General features: G+C 46.3%; 1 protein-coding gene across 2 annotated transcripts in view; it reads left to right on the top strand.

Annotated features, from left to right (window-relative positions):
• DSCAML1 (DS cell adhesion molecule like 1) overlaps nucleotides 1-20053 on the top strand; it is a 325010-nt gene that overhangs the window by 291035 nt on the left and 13922 nt on the right. For both annotated transcript variants that reach the window (XM_016134882.2, XM_036220304.1), the window contains 5 exons: nucleotides 524-764; nucleotides 4106-4252; nucleotides 6532-6687; nucleotides 13757-13896; nucleotides 19680-19833. In XM_016134882.2, the coding sequence (XP_015990368.2) occupies nucleotides 524-764; nucleotides 4106-4252; nucleotides 6532-6687; nucleotides 13757-13896; nucleotides 19680-19833 (838 nt within the window). The remainder of the gene's footprint in view (nucleotides 1-523; nucleotides 765-4105; nucleotides 4253-6531; nucleotides 6688-13756; nucleotides 13897-19679; nucleotides 19834-20053) is intronic.

Here is a 20053-nt window from a genome sequence, read left to right on the forward strand (position 1 = left end):
ATGGCAGGAAACAAAACAGATGACATCATCTTTATCCTCTAATGGGGACAGATAGTCCCACATAAGTAAAATATATAGAATGTCAGATGATGCTAGTGCTATGGGGAAAAATAAAGCCGGAAGAAATGTCAGAAGTACTGGACAAAGGGCAGGGAGCAATCTGACATAAGAGGTTAAGGAAGGCCTCATTAAGAAGAAGGATTTCACCGAGGACAGCACAGAGGTGATGAGGCAAGCCATGTGATATCCAAGAAAAGAGTGTTCCCCAGGCAGTGTGAATAGCAAAAAGGCCAGTGTGCTGGAGTGTAGGAAGCACTGGGGAGAGGAGATGAGTTCAAGAGGATTAATGCGGGTCAGATCATATAAGGTTGTACAGCCATTTTAAGGACTTCAACTTTCACTCTGAGTGAGATGGGAGGCTTTGAAGAGCTGGGAGCAGAGGAGTGACGTAAATTGACTTTGGTTTTAAGAGCATCATCTCAGAGTGTCACTGTGTCTTTGTCTCCCCATCCCATACTCACAGGCGCCCAAGAAGGAGCTGCAGAATGGCGTCATCCGGGGCTACCAGATTGGCTACAGAGAGAACAGTCCTGGCAGCAATGGGCAGTACAGCATTGTGGAGATGAAGGCCACCGGGGACAGTGAGGTCTACACCCTGGACAATCTCAAGAAGTTTGCCCAATATGGGGTGGTGGTCCAAGCCTTCAATCGGGCTGGCACAGGGCCTTCATCCAGCGAGATCAATGCCACCACCCTGGAGGATGGTGAGGGTCCCAGCAGAGGGTAGAGGGTGAAGATCCTGTCTATGGGAAGATCCAGGGCTGCCAGGGAGGGCTTGGGGCCCTTCCACTCATTTCTCGGCCCCATTATGGTCTTGTGGTCCACACAGCCTCCCTGGATCCTTCCATCTCCTCTTGCCCATTGACTTCTTGAGAAGTGCTTGGTCCATATACCCCAGGCCTCTCAATCCTTTTGGCTGGCCCTCTATCCATTACTTGCTTATGTTCTGCCCATCAGTCTGTTGACCTGTTGGCCCATCTGAGCAGCTCTCTGTACACTCTGCATCCATGCTTCTCCCTCTGCCTGTTCTTCCTCCCTCATTCTGGCCCTCACGCATCTCTCTTCCCATGCTTTTTCCTCCACACCCTGGGTTCTGTTTCTCCTCCTTTACAGCCTCCCAGATGAAAAAGGGGCAGAAGCCAAGCTCCCTTTGTATTTCTGGGCTGCTAAAAGTCCACCATCTGTTTTAGGGACCTGAGATGTGACTGTGGAGTTAAGAAATCCCAAGATCCATGTGGCAGAGGACTTAGAGCCTGATCTTTAAAACTTAATTCTTTGAAATCTATAGAAAACTCCAAACTCTGATGAGTAAATTAAGGGGCTCAATTTCTCCCAGGGGAGAAGGTCAGAAGGAAGCAGGAGCATGCTTGCTCTCCAAGCATAGAGAAGAGCAGCTGGTACCTGAGCCTATACCAGGTAGGAAGAGCAGATGTGACCCTTGGTGATCCCCAGAAGTGGGTCTGAGCTGGCCACAGCCCCCCACCAAAGAGCAGAATGAAGAAGCACAGCATTCTCTGAAGCATCCTTCTTGATGTCCTAGCCAAAAACCAGGGTCTGAGATTAAAACCTATTGCTGAATCTGAGACTGCCCCCAGCAGAGGGAGGGGACTGACTGCCCTGAGAGCATAATGTCATTGCCCCATCATAATATTCAGCATTCTACCCTTAGTGAGTCATTCCTTTAGCTAAGCAATGCCCTACCTCTTCCCCTGAATATGAGGAAAGCCTTGGAAGGAAGGATGCATCAGGTCTGAAATACTTGAGAGCAAATTAGCTCATACCACTGGTTCTTAACTTTGGCTACAAATTGGAATTATCTGGAGAGCTTTAAAAATACTGATGCCCAGGCTTCAACCCCAGAGATTCTCATTCGGTTGCTCTGGGGCACAAGCTGGGCTTTGAGAAAGAGCAGACTTCTGTAGCCCCAGAGTGGTGGGCCCCTGGGGAAAAGGGAAAAAACAAAAAATAGGAAAGGTGTATAGGAAGCAGAGAGTCACAGAGAAGCTCTGGAGGAGAGCTATACTGCAACTAGCTCTCCAATTCTGTCCCCCATGCCCCATCCTCACCAGCCCCCCTACTGGCCCCTCCCTTCTGTGATGCTGGCCACAGGCCTGGCTACGGTGAGAAAGATCAGCTTGTCTTCAGAACCAGCAGTACAAATCCCAACTGGTGCCCTCCCACAGTGCTTCTCCAACCTGTGTGCACATCAGAATCTCCTGGAGGGCTACAGACATTGCTGGGCCCTCCTGCTTCTGCTTCAGCAGTTCTGGGGTGGGGGCTGAAAATTTGCATTTCTAATAAATCCCCCCTATGATTCTGCTGGTTCTGGTGCAGGAAGAACCTGTGAGAACAAAGCACTAACAGCAAGGTCATTATCCATTAAAGGAGCCAAGGCTCACAGCAGTGAAGTAACCTGTCCAGAATCACCTGTCTGGCAAAGAACCAAGCTCAGATCAAAATCCAGGCCTGACCCTGATTCCCACACTCTTTCTGCTTAACCCTGTGGTTACTCTCTTGCTTGGGAGTGAGGCTGGATGCAGGATGCTTGGGGAAGACACATCCAAGGGGAAGAGCTGTCTGTCCCAAGCCCACACCAGAATGCCTTGACCAAACACTAAGCTCACGTCCACCCAGGGCCATGCCAGGAAACAGCCAGACTAGGCCCACCTTTGGCCTCCATCAGAGCACCACCTCCCTTGCTTTGGAGGTTAGGGGCAGGGGGGCCTGGAATTTCCAACAAGGAGCGATCAGCATGGGCTGTGAAGTCATTTTCCAAACAAAGGAGAAGGGAAAGAAAGTTTCCAGCGGCATTTGCTCAGCAGTTTTTCATACTTAATTAAGGCCCTCGTTAGCCTGTCAGATCCTGATCGTTTCCTGGCAATATTAGCACTCCTCCTGGGGTATTCAAGGGCCCCTGCTTTAGCAATAGTGTCTTTTCCATAATTATATTACCTTCATTTTGTTCAAACGGGCGATCTGTATTAGTTTATTACACTGGGTCCCTAATTACATGGTGCTTATATTTTTACACCTAAGTAATATGAAACAATAATCATTCTCAAAGAGGATCGTTAGGATGATGTATTATCATTTAAATGCTCATAAAAATTAGAGTTGCCTCTTGTGGGGCAACAGGATCTAATTACCTTCTATCCAGCCCGTTCCTCTTTTCTCCCACTCAAAGCGAAGCAGACAGTGCCTTTCCCTTTGCCCTTCAGTTCCAGAAGCCAGTGGGAAGTGCCACCCGTGTCATCTCTAGCCAAGGCGACTCCTAGGGCCTGGTGTCCCCTCTGTCATCTCAGAAAGTGTGAGCTGCACAGGGCCAACCTCAGGAGTGGAACTTAGTTAAACCCTCAGAGGGAGAGGGTTAAAAGGACAGTGGACCACCTAAGTTGGTCTCACAGTGTTTTCCCACCCGAGGCATTTGGGCGTGCTCATGCGCAGGGACAGGGACGAAGGTGTGATGGTCCCTGAAGTCCCAAAGGCATCCATAGCACCTCTTTTCCTCTTCACTGGGGTTAGTTGAGATTGTCTTTTTTTCTTTTCCTTCCCTTCAGCTTGGTACCAGAACACAAGGGTCCCTCGAGCCAGGCTTTGGCTCAGATGCCCTGGTCAGGTGCCTCCTAAGGGCCAACAGCCATCAGAAAAGATCATCCATTACAGATGCTTCCAGGGCCACTTGGAGGTCTTCCAGGCTCTGCCACATTCAGCAAAGGAGGACTTCCTGGGCTGTGGTGCCCACTGGTGAATTCCCAGGGGCTCGTGCCTAGAGTTCATCACCTTCTTCCCCCAACATTTACCCAGAACCAGGGACATGCCACCCGGAGAGCAAGGACCCAAATCCATAAAGATCTCTATTTACCCAAATCTTTAGGAAAAGAGAGTTAGTTCACTTCCTGGCCCAAACTCTAATCACTGAGTCGAGAGGCTCTTCTGCTTATCTAAGCTGAAGTTCCTCTGGCTGGGCAGCAGGGCCTGGCCTGGGACATGTTATGCTGCTGTAATCCCCTGACTGGGTCCTTTGGTCTCCCCTCTCCCCATGCAGTGCCCAGCCAGCCCCCTGAGAATGTCCGGGCCTTGTCCATCACTTCTGACGTGGCCGTCATCTCCTGGTCGGAGCCCCCACGCAGCACTCTCAACGGAGTCCTCAAAGGCTATCGGGTCATCTTCTGGTCACTCTACATTGACGGGGGTGAGTCTGCTGGGAGCGATGGCTGGGTCTCAGGGTGAGAGGTACAGTACGGTGGGGGTCTGCGTCCATGCTTAGTTAGAGCTGGGCATCTTCCCATGGGATGTCACGTGGAAGTGCAGGCCCCTCTTCTGCACATATTATCCCAGGCCAGAGCCAGGCGTCAGGGTCACCTCTCTTGTGGAGGGAGGGACACCAGCTGCTCCTAGACAGCAGTCTTTTTGGGAATGACTTGAGAAGTGATGGGGCATATTTGGCTTTTATGGCCATATCAGTCAGGGTCCCAGTAGGGAAGAGTTGGCACACTCAAAGGGGGCAATTGAAGAGAGCTTAATGAAGCACTGCTTCCAGAGGGATACGAAGGGAGGCACTTGAGACTAGCACCAGCAGGAAGCTGTCACCACCTAGGGCTAAAGGAGAAAGAGGAGGAAGCAGGGAAGGACCTAGGAGAGCTGCCCATTGCCAACCAGTGAGACATTCAGTGTGTGCAGAGGAGCTGCACAGCACCTGGAGGAGGGTGGACAGGAGCCCATGTGGCCCTGGAAGCAGGAAGGGCAGAAGGAGGAAAACCAAGACAATGTCCAGCCCTTTTAGTACCTTCCTCCCTCTGGGATGCACTGGTCCAAACAGGCTTGCATAGCCCCACAAACACACTCAGCCCTGACCACTGGTATACACAGACCTTGCAGTGACCAGTAAGTCTGCAGTTATGCCAGCCAGAGAACCAGCATCCCTAACTCTGGAAAAATTCTGTTGAAGGCCAAAAAGGGCTACAGCGAGTTTGCTCCCCAGATCCTGAGCCAGATCACCAGCCCTTTGTCCCTCCCTTCTTTCCTGGAGGACCTGGGACTCCAGCTCATGGTCATCTCTCCAGGGCAGCTGCCCTCCCGTTCCCCACATGGATTCTGCTCTGCCCATGCACACTGCCAGCAGGAAGTGTCTTTCCTTGCCACTGTCTTCACTGTCTCCTCCAAAGCACAGAGCCTGGAGTTCAGGCATTTGATCTAAAGATCTTCCAAGTTCTTATGCTGTGAAATAGCCTCACATGTCTGTGCTGAGCCAGGTACCAGATGGTCCCTCATTTTCCAGAACTTGTTTTCCCAGCTCAGCCCCTCCAAGTGAGGAAGGCATTGGCCTCTCTAGTCTCCAAAGGCCACCTGGATTATTGGCCACACTGCCCTCTTCCTGGGTCTTTCTCTGGCTCCAATTCTGGACGGGTCTGCCCTGCTTTCTGATCTCCTGAAAAAGGAAGGTCTCACTGCTCAGGCCTCTGAGATTCTCCCACACTGACCTAGAGTCCCCTCAAGCTGGGCATTCTCACCCTCTGGACCCCGGCAAGCTGCTGCTCTTTTCTGGCCCAGTCCTCTGCCTTGGACCCTTGGCCTGCCCCGGGTCCTCGGTAAGGTGCTGGGGCGGGTGTGCAGGCACTCGGCTTCTACAAAGGCTGTCCTCAACCAGTGTCTGGGCCTGTCTTCTGTAAGCCCAGTAGTCCCAGTGGGAGAGCTGTCAGCTCAGCAGTCTAAGACCCTGACCCTCCCATGGGACCCTCTCCCTAAGCTCTTCTTCAGAGTTTATGGCAAGTTTCTTGGCAGGATGATGGGTCCTCACTGAGTGGGGGAGAGCCCTGGCCTTCCTGGCTGAGGCTGGCAGCTCCACTAGCCCACTTAGGTTCTTTGTGTAGGTTCTTTGCAGGGAGGGTGTCCTCAATAATGGGGACTTAGCCCCTCTCACTATTGAGAGTTCAGAGTGCTGGCCCAGGAGCAGTCCTACACAGCCTCAGACTGTCATGAGTCACCCCAGGTTGATACATTGCCTAGGGATATCTGAGAGCCCAAGGAGGCACTGGGGATGCTAGGAGGACCAACTGCTTACTGTCTCACCTGGCCCAGGCTTCTCTTTGGGTCCAAGCCACTCCCATCCCTCACATGGAGAGGGTGTTGGATGACCGAGGGGGAAACATTGCTTAGAGAGATGGAGAGATGGAAGTATTCTGAAGGGATAGTATTAAGTTGAATTTGATGCAAGGTCAGCTGGGGGCTAAGACCAGGCTAGCATATTCTGGTCACCCTATTGGGACCACCCGGGGAGAGATGTGGCCTGAGAGCAAATCTGCCCCTATGTACCTTGAGGTGGAGGGTCCTCATAGTCACCACCACATGTACTCAAGATCTGAGCCCAGTGAAGTAAGCCTGACTGGACTTCAGGCTGATGGAGGGGCAAAAGCAGGGGGACTGCAGTGTAGCCAGCCTGGGCTGCACTCAGAGGCTATTTATCTCTGGCAGAGTGGGGTGAGATGCAGAACATCACTACTACACGTGAGCGAGTGGAGCTACGAGGCATGGAGAAATTCACCAACTACAGCGTGCAGGTGCTGGCCTACACCCAGGCTGGGGATGGAGTGCGCAGCAGCGTGCTCTACATCCAGACCAAGGAGGATGGTGAGTGTCTCGTCCAGGCTGCCAGGGCTCAGCCCTTGGGGCAGGCTCCACAGGGCCTGTTGCTAAGCATGCCCTTGAGCCATCCCACTGCCCATATCACCCAAGGAAAAGGGCAAGCACCATTCTTTCTCTTGTGCTTTTAAGGACTCCAGGACCCTGCTTTGAGAGAGTACATGCCCCAGCCTTCTTATTTATCGGCAAGTCCCTTAACCTTAAGCTTACCATGGTGGTGGAGAAATGCTCTGGAACTCGTGCACAAACGTAGAAGCAACCGTAACCATCTCTTCCTTCAACACTGGGTTGGAGGCTAGATAAAGGCTCTCCTCCTCTGACCCCACCCCAAGGGCAAGCGTTTCGTGGCATCTGCTCCCCTGCAAGGCTCAGCCTGGTTCCTTCTAGGTACAGGTGGTTGGGGTTGGGGGGAACAGGAACATCACCCTACACATTCTGAGTTAGGACTTGGCAGTCACTGTATAGAGAGAGGCCCCAGAATGGCCAGACCCCAGACTCTGGTGTGCTGGGGGGTCTCTCAGGGAGGAAATGGGATATGCCTCCATGTGGAGCTATGGTCTAAAAGCCCTTCTCCATGGGTACAGAACTGGAGGAAGTTCGGGGATAAGGAGCGTAGCCTCAAGGGTATAGTGACAAAATAAGTGAATCGGGGGAGGCTGGGAGTCAACTCCACCCAGGAGAGAATAGATTGGGAGAAGGGACAGACTTCCATCCAAGGCCCAAAGCTGCACACCTCACCCCACCCTAACCCCATCACTTAGTTGATTCTTTTTTTTTTTTTTCAAAGAAAATGGTAGATTTGTTGGCTGTCTCTACTTAGTTGATTCTTAAATGTTCTGAATCAGGTGCTGTATTTTTAGAAGAGTTGGTTTATATGAAGAGTGGCTGGCTCACAATAGACACTTAAGAAACAATAACCATCGTTAGTATTATAGCTTCCTTTCCACTCAGCCTCGGTTTTTCCAAAGTCTAGGTCCTACACATACAATTTGGCAAAAGGTGCTGAAGGAGTTAGGGAAGTTGAAAAGAAACAACTCAAATTGGAAGTGGTGGTGAAGTTCCTAGAGCAGCCTAATGCTCGGAGACCAGACCAGCTCCCAGCTCAGCTTAATTAAAGCTCCCCACTCTCCCCAAGCCCCTCCCTTTCCATCAGATCAGCCCCTCCCTACCATAAGCTCTGAGCAATTAAGTATTTACCAACCCACCTGCCCTACTTTTTCTGTCACTAATCCCCCCTATCAGGGCCTCCTGAGACAGCTCCAGACAGAGCCACATGCTCTTATGTGGAGACCAAATAGGGATGGTGCTCAGAGCCTGGCTTCTTCCAGGGCTCAGAGCCACACATGCACAGGCACCTTCCCAGCCTCTAAAAATGAACCACTGGGGCCCCCAGACTTCCCGCATCCTACTCTGATGCAATACCTGAGCCATAAGCACTTGCACATGTTTAGCTAACCAAGGCGAGACCCCAGTAGGAAGTCCAGAGGTCAGGGGGCACCATCCCTCCCTGCAGGGAGCTTTCAACGATCCAGCCTAGAACTGCCTATGGAGCCACACACAGGGACACACACAGGCAAGGCTGGGGCCCCAAGGCGTCAGCTCCACAGAATTGAGGGGGCATTGGAAAACACCACAGACATGATGCCCCAGCCCTATTATTTATCGGCAAGTCATTTAACCTTTTCAAATCTCAACTTTCTCATGATAAAATGGAGACAAGTGATATCTCATTAAGTTAGTGTAAGAAGTGTGAACTGTAAAACCCTTTTTAAAATATCAAGTGCTAGCAAATAATAGTTGTTTTAAGGTTACCAAGGTGCTGGCAATGAAATGACTGCTGCCAATGAACCTAGGTGCTCCTGAGGGAATTTGTGTCCCCAAAGGGAGGTCTAGGCCAAAAAGAATCCTTTTTCAGATGAGATCTCATCCAGAACAGTGGTCATAATTTGACACATGTGTGATGTGCTGTTACAGGCATGATTTAACCTTCTCATAGTCCATGAGGTAGGTATTATTTCCATATTAGAAGTGAGAAAACCATGGCCTAGAGAGCTAAAGCAACATATTGACGGTCACTCCCCTATCAAGACTTTTATGCTTCTATATCTTCTGTACTACCCATCATACAACTTGCGTCAGTTAGGAAGTTTTTGGTTGTGAGTATTACAACTAAAAAATGATTAAAGCAATAAGCATATTTATTATTAGACATAACAAGAAGTCTTGAGTAAGGTAGCTTCAGGTTTGGTTAACTCAGTGGTCCCCATCTTTCTGCTTTGCCATCCTCAGCATGTTATCTGTTCCTCTCATGATTTGAAGATGACTACAGCTCCAGGCATCACACCAGACAAGACAGAGTTCAGAGTGAGAAAAGCAGTCTCTTCCTGTGGTTATGCGTCTCTTGGGAGTAAAAGAAACTTTTCCAGAAACCCCCTCAACAGATTTATCCTCACTTTCCATTGGCCACCATGGGGCAACATGCTTCTTGTTAAGCCAGTCACTGAAAGGGGGATGGAATTATCATGGCTGACTTACCCCAAGAATGATACATCCTCTGGTGTAGGCGATGGAGACAGTTTTCTCTAATGACTTTTCCTGTACCCAAGCAAAAGTGAGGCTCTATTTGCAAGGAATAAGAAAGAATAATAGCAGATAGGTAGGCAGACAACCATGCCTACTCCACCAGTGCTGCCTCAACTTCTCCACATTCTCTCATTTATAGATGGTAGTTATTACAGTTATTTCTCAGCTGACTTGGAAAGCAGATAGGTCCACATTCCAATCCAGCTCTGCCATGGGAACTTAGGCAAATATCCTAATCTAAAGAAACCATGACACCTCACCTACCACCACTACCCCTCAAAATTTTGCATGTTTCCAGAGGAAAAATTATCAGAAAATTTAGAGAAAAGCAAAAACAAAATAAAAAGATAAAATGCAAACATATAAATTCAAGCTCATTTATGTACATCCAGATCTCTCAGTCTAAGCTTGGTTTTAGGCTGACTTGGCTGGACTCAGTTTATGAACAACAAAGTCTCTTGTCTACTTCTCAGCACCCCTGTGAATACCAAATCTAGGCACATAGCCTCAGAGTACAAAGTTGAATTGGATTTTAGGCCACTTTAAAAAGTTTTAACTGAAGAAGAGCCTTGACTAGACCCATGTTTTAAGAGGGTAACTCTTATAGAAGTGTAGATGACTGGAGGGGGATAGAGGGACAAGGACTAGTATCAGAGATGCCTGTTAGAACCTGTGGGCATCTAGGCTGAGAAGAGTAAGGTGTGTGCTAGGGCAGCAGCAGTGAGGATGAAGAGAAAAAGAGGGACAAGTTTAGAGAAACATATCAGAAAATTTCCATTTCCAGTAATGATGGATTAGATAACCCAAACTCTGTCTCCTTCTTGCTGAGGACACTAGAAAATCTCAACAAAATCTTTTTTAAAAATACCTGCTTGAAGGCATCAGATAGCTGGCAGGAGAGTGAAGAATTACTGAGCCAGGATCCAAAGGAGAATGGGAAAGCCCAGGAGGTAAGCCTGGCTTTTGGAGTGGCTTTTCCCCTGGGGGATATCTGCTGAATCTAAAGGCAGTCACTGAGAATCTGAGCAACTAGAAAGACATGAATTGGAAGCCAGGGCCTGTCTGATGAATCCCCCTCATTTTGAGTTAAGACCATGAAGGACAACACTCTAGAATTAAAAGTGGACCAAAAGTGAACAGCTCACCTTCAGATCATCTCAGTCATGGAAGTTATACTGAAGCAACCCCAGGTTGCTAGTGCCCTAAATTGTAGGTACCTGTCAGAAGCGAACATGAATTCTCTCTTTAGGAAGATTACATCATCTGAGTCCTCAAATTATTTTTATAAACATTTTGCAAGTATGCCGGGCATACAATAAAAAACAATAGGGACAATGATAGTAAAAGCCAGCAAAACAAGCACACAAAAGAAATACACCCACAGGGATTCCAAACATAGTGTCTTTTAAAAATCGAATATGGACTTTCAAATAATTATTCTTAATAAGATTGGAATTTAAAGATAATTGGAAACTATCAAATGAAAAATCTAGAAACAAAAGTTACTAATACCTAAGATTAAAAACTCAATACATAAGTTTAAACAAATCAGACACAGCTGAAGAGAATACTAGTGAACTAGAAGATAGGTCAGAAGGACATATCCAAATGAAGCACAGAAAAACAAATGAATAGAAAATAAAAGAGCAAGTAAGATATAGAGCAGTGATTTTTCAAATTTTACTGTGTGTAGAAATCACTTGGGGATCTTGTTAAAATTCGGATTCTGTTTTGGTAGGTGTAGGGTGGAACCTGAGATTTTGCATTTCTAACATGCTCCCAGGTGATGCTGCTGCTGATCCATGGACCACGTTCTGAATTTCAAGGATGTATAAGATGCTAGAAGGTATCCCAAAGAGGAGGAAAAAGAAAGTGGGAAGAAAATAAAATGTCTGAAAACTTTTAAAAACTGATGAAATACATCAAGCTACAAATGCAAGAAGTTCTCCAAATTCTACAGACAATAACTTAAAGAAATCCACACCTAAGCTCATCATAATACAGCTGCTAAATAAAAAAACACAGAGAAAAACCTTCAAAGCAATCAAAGGAAAAAAGACCAGTTACCTTCAAAGGAGCAACAATCAGATTGTCAGCTAACTTATCAGAAACTATGGAAGCTGGGAAACAATGCAATGGTATATTTAAAGTATGAAAAGAAAATAGTTATCAACCTATAACTTTATGCCAAGGAAAACATTCTTCAAGATTAATATGAAATAAAGAAATTTTCAGACAAATAAAAAAAAAGAATTTGTCACCAACATACCTGCCCTAGAGAAATATTAAAAGACATTTTTTAGCTAGAATGAAAATAACCCCAGGTGGAAGATCAGTGATGCAGAAAGGAAAGAAGAGCAATTAGATGGTGGATGTATGGGTAAACATAAATTAATATTGACTGCATAGAAATGATGGTGATGATGTCATCATCTTGGGGACATCTAAAACATTTGCAAAATTACAGTATACAATAATGGCATATGAATTGGGAGAGGATAACTGGAACGTCTAAGTCCCTTGCGTTGTCTGAGAAGAAAAGTGCCAATTAATGATATTAGACTTTGGTAAGTTAAAGATTCATGTTGTAATCTGTTCAGTAACCACTAAAAGTAGTGAAAGACTATATAATAACCAAACTAATAGAGAAGAAGAAATGGAGTATTTTTTAAAACACTCATTCTAGAAGGTACAAAAGGAAAGAAAAAGAAAAACAAAATAGGTGGAACAAATGGAAAGTATTTAGTAAGATGGAATATTTGAATTCAAATACATCGATAATTGCATTAAAGGTAAATTGACAAAATTCTCCAATTAAAAGATAAAGACTGTCAGACTGGCTAACAATGAAACAAAACCTAAATATGTGCTGTTTATAGGAGACATCTGAAACATAAAGATATAGAAAGGTTCAACATGAAAGGATGGGAAAAGATAAAAGGCAAGCCATGCAAAAGTGTAAGAGAAAACTGGAATATTAATATCAGACATAGTGCGCTATAAAGCAAAAAGTATTATTAGAGATAAAGAAGGACACTCTGTTATGATAAAAGACTCAATTATTAGGCAAATAAAACAGTTCCAAATTTGTATGAACCTTAATAACATAATCTCAAAATATATAAAAGCAAAAACTGAAAAAACTAGAAGGATAAATAGACAAATACACAATCATAGTGGGAGATTTCAACATACTTCTCTCAATAAATAATAAGAAAAAAAATATGCAAGGATAGAGAAGATTTGAGCACTGCAGTTAACATACCTGCCTAATGGCCATCCGTAGACCTCTGCATTCCATGACTGTAGGGGCACTGGGCAGAGGTGAAATGGCAGGGCTATGGCAGCAATGAGGTAGGGTAGGGTCAAAGATTGCCGACTTCTGGGCTCAGGCCCCTGGATGAGTGATGATGCTGTCTATAGTAACTTTATTTAACCTAGAATTGTTTACCGCTTACTAAGTTTAAAAAATGAGATAGGTGCTAGAAGCTGAGAGTCAGGTGAAGGAATGCAAAATAATAACCATTGTGATTTTTCAAGTGTCTTCTATGTGTCAGGCACTATGCCAGGTGCTTTATTTTAATTAGCACTAATTCTCTCTATAAACATTTAATGTGATTGTCATTATGTTCATCCTATAGATGGGGAACTGAGGCTCAGAGAGGTAAAATAAGTTGAATATGATACTATCACTGTCCTTGAAGGATTGCTAAAGCTCCCAGGAGGGAAGACGAGCACACAACAATACAAGGGAGAGATGAAGGAGAGTGTGGGCTGAACACAGGAAGCTTCTAGTCTCCCAGCCAGGAGAGCCCTAGGGTCCCACCCAAGCCAGGGAGCCCCAGAAATGGGGTAGAGGGAGGTCAGAGTTCATATGAATTGGGACCCACTTAGGATGGATTTTCCAGCCAATTCTAAAGTAGACTTTCCCCCTTGTAAACAGAAAGGGCCTAGTCAGCAACTCATGGGCAGGAAACACAATCATCTACTGGCTGACTATAGCCTTTCACCCTCAGGAGGAAGTCTACTCTGTCAATCTCTGGAGTCCCCAGCCTCAAGGAACTCACAAGCCAAAAAAGAGCAAAGCGCCCACTGTATTTGCTTGACCTAAATACAAGCTATTAGTCAGCAGAGTACTTGGGAGGGAGCAGGTTGGGTTCATAGGGATCAAGATGAATTCAATATGGGTTCTATTTTTCTCTTGTGAGTCCTAAGTCCTTGGTTCTGGCCAAACAACTCTGAAGCTGGCCACTCCCAGTGCCTCCATTTCAGAGACTTTGTTACAAGATCAAAATGGTTGTCTTTCTCCTCCCCTGTTTGCCATGCTGGAACCTCAGCCTTTAAACCATATCTCAAGGATATCTCCTCCAGGAAACTCCCAGATTGATCTGCTTCCCTCTCCCTACCCTGTCACTCTTTCCCAAAGGCTGTGCTCCTCCTTTCTCTAAACTGACCTGGCTTTCTCCCTGCTCAGTTCCAGGTCCCCCAGCTGGCATTAAAGCTGTCCCTTCATCTGCCAGTAGTGTGGTTGTGTCTTGGCTCCCCCCGACCAAGCCCAATGGGGTGATCCGCAAGTACACCATCTTCTGCTCCAGTCCTGGATCTGGCCAGCCGGTAAGTAAGCCCGGCGCTGAAGGATGATGGGAAAAACTACCCTATAGATCAGCTGGCTTCCAGGACAAAACTTGGGGCTGCATTTTTCTTTGTTTCTACTTGGATTCATGGATAAAAATAGACACTGGTCACACGAGAGTGGCTGAAGTCATATCCAATGTTTATCTTGGGTCGGTCCTCTGTTCTAGGGGCTCCAAAATTGTCATAAGCCCTGGAGGCTCCTTTGAGTCAGGGTCCAAGACCAAGCAGGCATGAAATGGAGGCCAGGGCTTTGGTTCTTCTGGTCTGGCTGACCAAAGAAGCCCCTGGAAGGCCCCAGAACTGTTACCTTGGAATTAGCTGGTCCATGGCCTCTGGAAATGAATCACCTTTCAGCATGGTGTGTCTGGACTTTGAAAGGCTGCTGGGGCTCTGTGCTGAGTGGCCCCCTCAGCATGGAACTAGCTGACAGGAGGAGAAAAGATGGGGATAGCTGAGAGAAAATAGGGCATCTCTCTAGTCCATCTCTCTAGGGCCTGGGCCTTGATGAGAGGAGAGGAATGAGAGACTGCAATGTGTGCCCAAACCATGGAGCAGAGAGTGGCCCCCAGGCTGAGGCACAGTGCAGGGGGGCTAGCCCCTGCCCTTCCACTGAATGCTGAGAGGGACCAGAGGGCCCCCATGAAAAGGGAAGAGAGGATGAGTGTAGGTGCAGTGGGCTATGCAGCCACACCCCATAATATGCATCCTTCCCTCTGCCTCTTATCTCCAGCCACTCAACCACAAAGTGCTGTGGGATGACTACTATGGAGCACATCTGCTGTAGTTACAAGAGCAGGTACAAAGATACCTGTCCTCAGGGGGCTTCCAGTCTGGTGGAGAGGCTGAGGAGTGCCCACTGGAGGACCGAGAGAGACTACTGTCTAGGAGATGTGCTCAGGATTAGGGAGCAAGAAGCAGGAGAAGGCCAGCTTTTCCCTCTGTCAGCAACTTGTGATGTGACAGCAGCCCGAGCATCTGCAGATGAGCTTCTGACAGCCAGGGAAGCTTCCTGAAATTGTTCAGTAATTGTGTCATCATCTCCTCCTCTGCTTTCTGCTTTCCTGTGGTCTTTCTGAATTACCCTCAGAGCAGCAGGTGGCCCAGCTCCTTGCCAGTGAGGTCAGAGTTCTATTACCAGAGGGGAAGCCCAGAAATGTCTTTTCAGTGACTCCATCCCCTTTTCTCCATCCTCACATGCAGATATGTGCACACATCATGTAGAGCTCCATGAATCCCAGCACACCTAGGCAAATGGCACTCAGCGCAAGGAACAAGACATTGCAACACCCCAAAAGACTTCCTTGTGCCCCTTCCCGTCGCCACCCTCCCCCTGGCAGGGTAACTACCATCTTGACTTCAGATTAGTGTTGCCTCTTTTTATACGTTATATAAAGAGTCCTACCATTTATCGGACTTTCTTTACTCAACATTATTTTTAATTTGTGAATTTCACCCACATTGTTGTATATACTTATAGATCATTCAGTCTCACTCCTATATAGTTTTCAATTGTGTGCACATAACAGTTTATCCATTGTGCTATTCACCGATAGGCATTTGAGTTGCTTTCAGTTTGGAGCTATTACACATGGTGCTGCTGTGAACATCCTTGTATGTGTCTCCTGGTATGCATGCGTGCCTATTAGGTATGTACCTAGAAGAGGAATTGCTGGGTCCTGGGGTCTGCAGGTGTTGGGCTGAAAGCACCCTGCCATTGTTGGGTGGTTGTGCCAGTTTTCCAGTCAACATTTTCAGCCATGTCTTCTGCCCCCTTTCTCCCTCTCCCCTACCCTCCAAACACATTCTAGGCTCTTCTTACACTAAGTTTGTCACCATCCTGAGCACCCATGATACCTTTTCATACCCCTGCACCTCTGCCCCTGCTAATCCCTATCATGATGTGCTCATCACCCTCTATTATACACTGAATTAATTAGATGGCAATTAGCTGTTCACTTTTCTGTCTCCCATACTGATCTTTGGGGCCCCGTGAAGACAAGGGCAGCATCGTTTCATCACTGGATCCCCAGCTGCCAGACATTGTGCCTGGAACATCATTGTCACTAAACACATGTTTGATAAATTGCTAGCAGCCTAGCAATTGTAAAGCCTTAGACATTGGGCAAGTTTCCCTTTGCAAACAGATTCTTGAGCTTGGGTTTGTGCAGTCATTTCCTCCTCTGATAATGAAGTCTTTCAAAGAGTATCCGGGAGCCCAGTCTCCTCATTAACTCAGGCTTCAGGAACCCCAAGTCGACTGGCTGGGAACCCCTCCCGTGTCAGGCCCCAGAGTAGAACTCCTGTCCTTCTCCTGCTGCTGGAGACACTGGATCCCTTCCTGCTTCCTGTGCATATCCTGAGCACGTAGGAGACTCCACTCTCGTGGGAAGATTTATCAGTGTCACACAAGGGGCCAGGTGTGCCAGTGTGATAGGAATTTCAGCCACATTTGAGCATAGGAACTGGGCTTGGTGAGGGATCCAGGACCTAACCACCATGTGTGATCATGTTATCATTTGCACAAATATATTCCAAGTTCCAAACAACTGCATTACACATTCATTTATGAAAGAGCTCCGGGACTGAATGCTAGGGATGAGTGCACACTCTTATATATGTGACAATGCAAAACCATGGGTATGTGAGTGGGGTTAGAGACTAATGCATGTGAGTCTGAGTGTGTGTACATGCTGGAGTGTATACACATGTGTGTACAGCATCCTCAGAGTATATGTGGGAAACTGCATCTGGCGTTGGCTCCCAGAGAGTTATGCCGTGGGGGTGACCAAGAGCTGCACTAAGTCCTGTTAGAAATTTTGCCAAATTGTTATTCTCTGATTATCAAAATAATGCAATTTTATTATAGAATATTCTGTAAATATATAAAAGAATAGAAAGTAAAGTAAAAATTACTCGTCCTCTCATTCCCTGAAGATAAACATTGACCATGTTTTGGTATATAGCCTTCCAGTATTTGATCTGTATATATATTATGGATTTGGGTTTTTTAAATAAAATTAAAATTTTATATAATGTTATATAATCTACAGTTTTCATGTAATATATGTAGGCACTTTCCCACACCATCAAATATTTTTTATTTATGATCTTGAATGCCTGTATGTATATAATCTATTTAACAAGTCCTCCATTATCCTATATGTAATCTATTTTCAAATTTTCACCATTATAAATAATGCTTCATTGAGCATTCTTTATAAATGTCTCATGCACTTGATTTATTATTTTCTTAGGATAATTTTCTATAGGATTTCCTGGGTCACGAAGAATATTTTTAAGGTTTGCATACACATTTGCAAATTACCCTTCAGAAAGTTTGCACTGATTTATGCTTCCACCAACATTGTAAATACGTACTTGTTCCTGTGCCCATGCTAATCCAAGGTATTATATATTTTTCATTATTGCCAGTTGGATTCTTTTTAGTAGTCTGCCATGATGAAGTAACCACTTGAGCTAAAGCCAACCCAGTTGGATTTTTTTAAAGGGTCTCTTATTTTAATTTATATTTCTTCAATTACTAGTTGATTATATGCTTATTGGATAGTTTTTTTTTTTCATCTTTGGGTAATTGTCAATTCATGTGCTTTGTCCATTTTTATTTGGGTGGCTCATTTTTTTTCTTACTGATTTGTTAGTACCCTTTACATATTAAAGATAAGCATTCTTTTATTATATAGGTCACAAGTATTTGCCAATTCATTGCTTGCCTTTTGATTCTATTTTTAGTATCCCATAGGTTTTCCTTTTATATAATCAAAATTTATAAATTATTTCCATTCATGATTTTTGCCTTTATTTTTATGATTAGAAAGACAGATAAGTATTTACCTATAGTTTCTTCTTTTGTATTTTTACCTTTTTTAAAACCTTTGATCCACTGGGACTTTATGTGGGGGCATGGTTGTGTATTTTTTAAAGTGATTTAATCAAATTATTGGGGAGTCCATATTAAAAGGAAGACTGGATAAGATGCTGGTATCTTCAAGATGAAGCCAAACCTTTCCTGCCCTGTGTAGACACAAATGTATACACACTCAGGTACACACCGATACACACTGATACAAGCAGCTACACTCAACTTTCTTTCACATACATATACACACCTCTTCCCTCACAGAAGAATGAGCCAGGAGAAGAATAAGTCCCAATTTGCAAAGAATTTATACACCCTTTGCCTTACTTGTGCTTCACTGTAACCACACAGGGTAGGCAGAGCTCTATTGCTTTCTTAGTTTGCAGGAGAGAAAACTGAGACCCCAGGAACCATGAAAGACACTTACGGGTCATTGACCTACTAAGAAGGGCAGGCAGCTGTTGAAGACACTTTACCACCCTACCTTATGCACAGATATGAATACAGTCCCCTGGATGCTGTAGCCTAAAAAGACTTCCAACGACTAGGGCTCAAGGTGGCTCTGCACCTGTCCCCAGCAGGGACTTCCTGGGTTCAAGGCCAGATCTTTATAGGGGAGGCAGGAGGAGTTTGCTAGGGAGCTCTGTGTGTTTTGTAGGATGCCTGTGCTTTCTCTCTAACATTTCCCTGCAGATAGCCTGAGGCCAAAAAAGATTTCTCCTGTTATAAGTCACTGGGCCCCTCAACCCTTCCATGGGGCAGAGAATATACTTTTGTGTCCCTATATCTGTGTGGAGGTCTGTCCTTCAGCATATGATGAATGCATCTACATGTCTGTGTGTATGTGTGCATGTGGGCATGTGTGTGCAAAATCCTGTGACTGCAGAGGTAATTATTAGCTCCTTCTGGCCTCAGGGCCCCCCCATCTGTTCCAGGGGCTCCCCCTCCCTAGACTTCCGCCCTGATTTCAAAGAGGCCCTAGTGCTGTCCTCCTTTCCCTTCCCTGCGGCTGACCAAAAAATAAAATAAAATGAAAGTCAGCCCCATCCCGCCTGCACCAGGGAAGAGGCTGACAGGAGGTCTGCAAACTAGCGCTTATCAAAAGCTCCTTCTCAAATTCATTTCAATATCTGAGCCTCTGGTTTCCAAGGCAACATAATCTTTTCATCAAAGCTACTGGTAAAACCACTGGGATCTGATATTGTTTTGTTGGCAACTTGTCAAAACTGTCATTTGGTTAAAAAAAATTTATAGATTTATATAACCTACAAATATATGTGGGATCTATACCACTAATAATTATTAATAAAGTGTTGCCCAGTGAAGCTCTCATAGTTCCCTCTCCCTTTCCTTCCTCCCCTGGATGGGTTTGCTGCCTGCAGAATGAAGGAGTGATAATTAGGTGGCAGGGCAGAGAGGTGACTCCAAGCAGGGATGGGCTGGGGAGCCTGTCTACAACCCTAATAAGACAAACGCAATAATTTAGATTCTTCCCAGAACTCCTTTTTCTCAAGGTTTTTTCCTGGGACCCTCCCTCCTACATTCTTCCTTCTCCCAACTCCTTCCGTCTCTCAACCACAACGCTCACATTCCTTGGCCTAGAGCCACAGTTGCCAGCACCTGGATTAATCAAAGAGGTAAACTGAGGCTGAGCTGGCAACAACGCAGGGCAGGCCCATCAGTTCCCAGGGTCAAGCTCAGCGCAGATTCTTTTCACTGTTGCTCCAAAACCAGAAAGGGCAAAGTAGACAGGATCCTGCCTCCCCTTCCACAGCCCCAACTGGCCATCATTTCCTCTGAGCACATGGTCCCGAGGAAGGTTAGAGTTGGAGGCTGGAGGCCCAAGGGCCTTGGCTCTTAGTACTTCTTGGCCTCTGCCCCGCAGGCTCCCAGCGAGTATGAGACGAGTCCAGAGCAGCTCTTCTACCGGATTGCCCACCTGAACCGTGGACAGCAGTACCTGTTGTGGGTGGCTGCTGTCACCTCCGCCGGCCGGGGCAACAGCAGCGAGAAGGTCACCATTGAGCCTGCTGGCAAGGGTGAGCAGCCTGGGGCTGGACCAGAGGGACAGAAGCTGCTAGAGGCCCCCTTCTCAAATTCTGGTTCTCCTCAAAAGGGATGTCTCCACACTGTGAGGAGCCGGCTGGCCACCTGCCTCCCTCCTGCATCCACCAACACTGGGCCTCTGCTGCCCCCTGACTCCTGGAAAGCCTCACAACAGGCTCAAGGCAGCATGATATCCAGGGCGGGCATGGTGCA

Source organism: Rousettus aegyptiacus, unplaced genomic scaffold (assembly GCF_014176215.1).
Source record: "Rousettus aegyptiacus isolate mRouAeg1 unplaced genomic scaffold, mRouAeg1.p scaffold_m13_p_5, whole genome shotgun sequence".
Taxonomy (NCBI): Eukaryota; Metazoa; Chordata; class Mammalia; order Chiroptera; family Pteropodidae; genus Rousettus; species Rousettus aegyptiacus.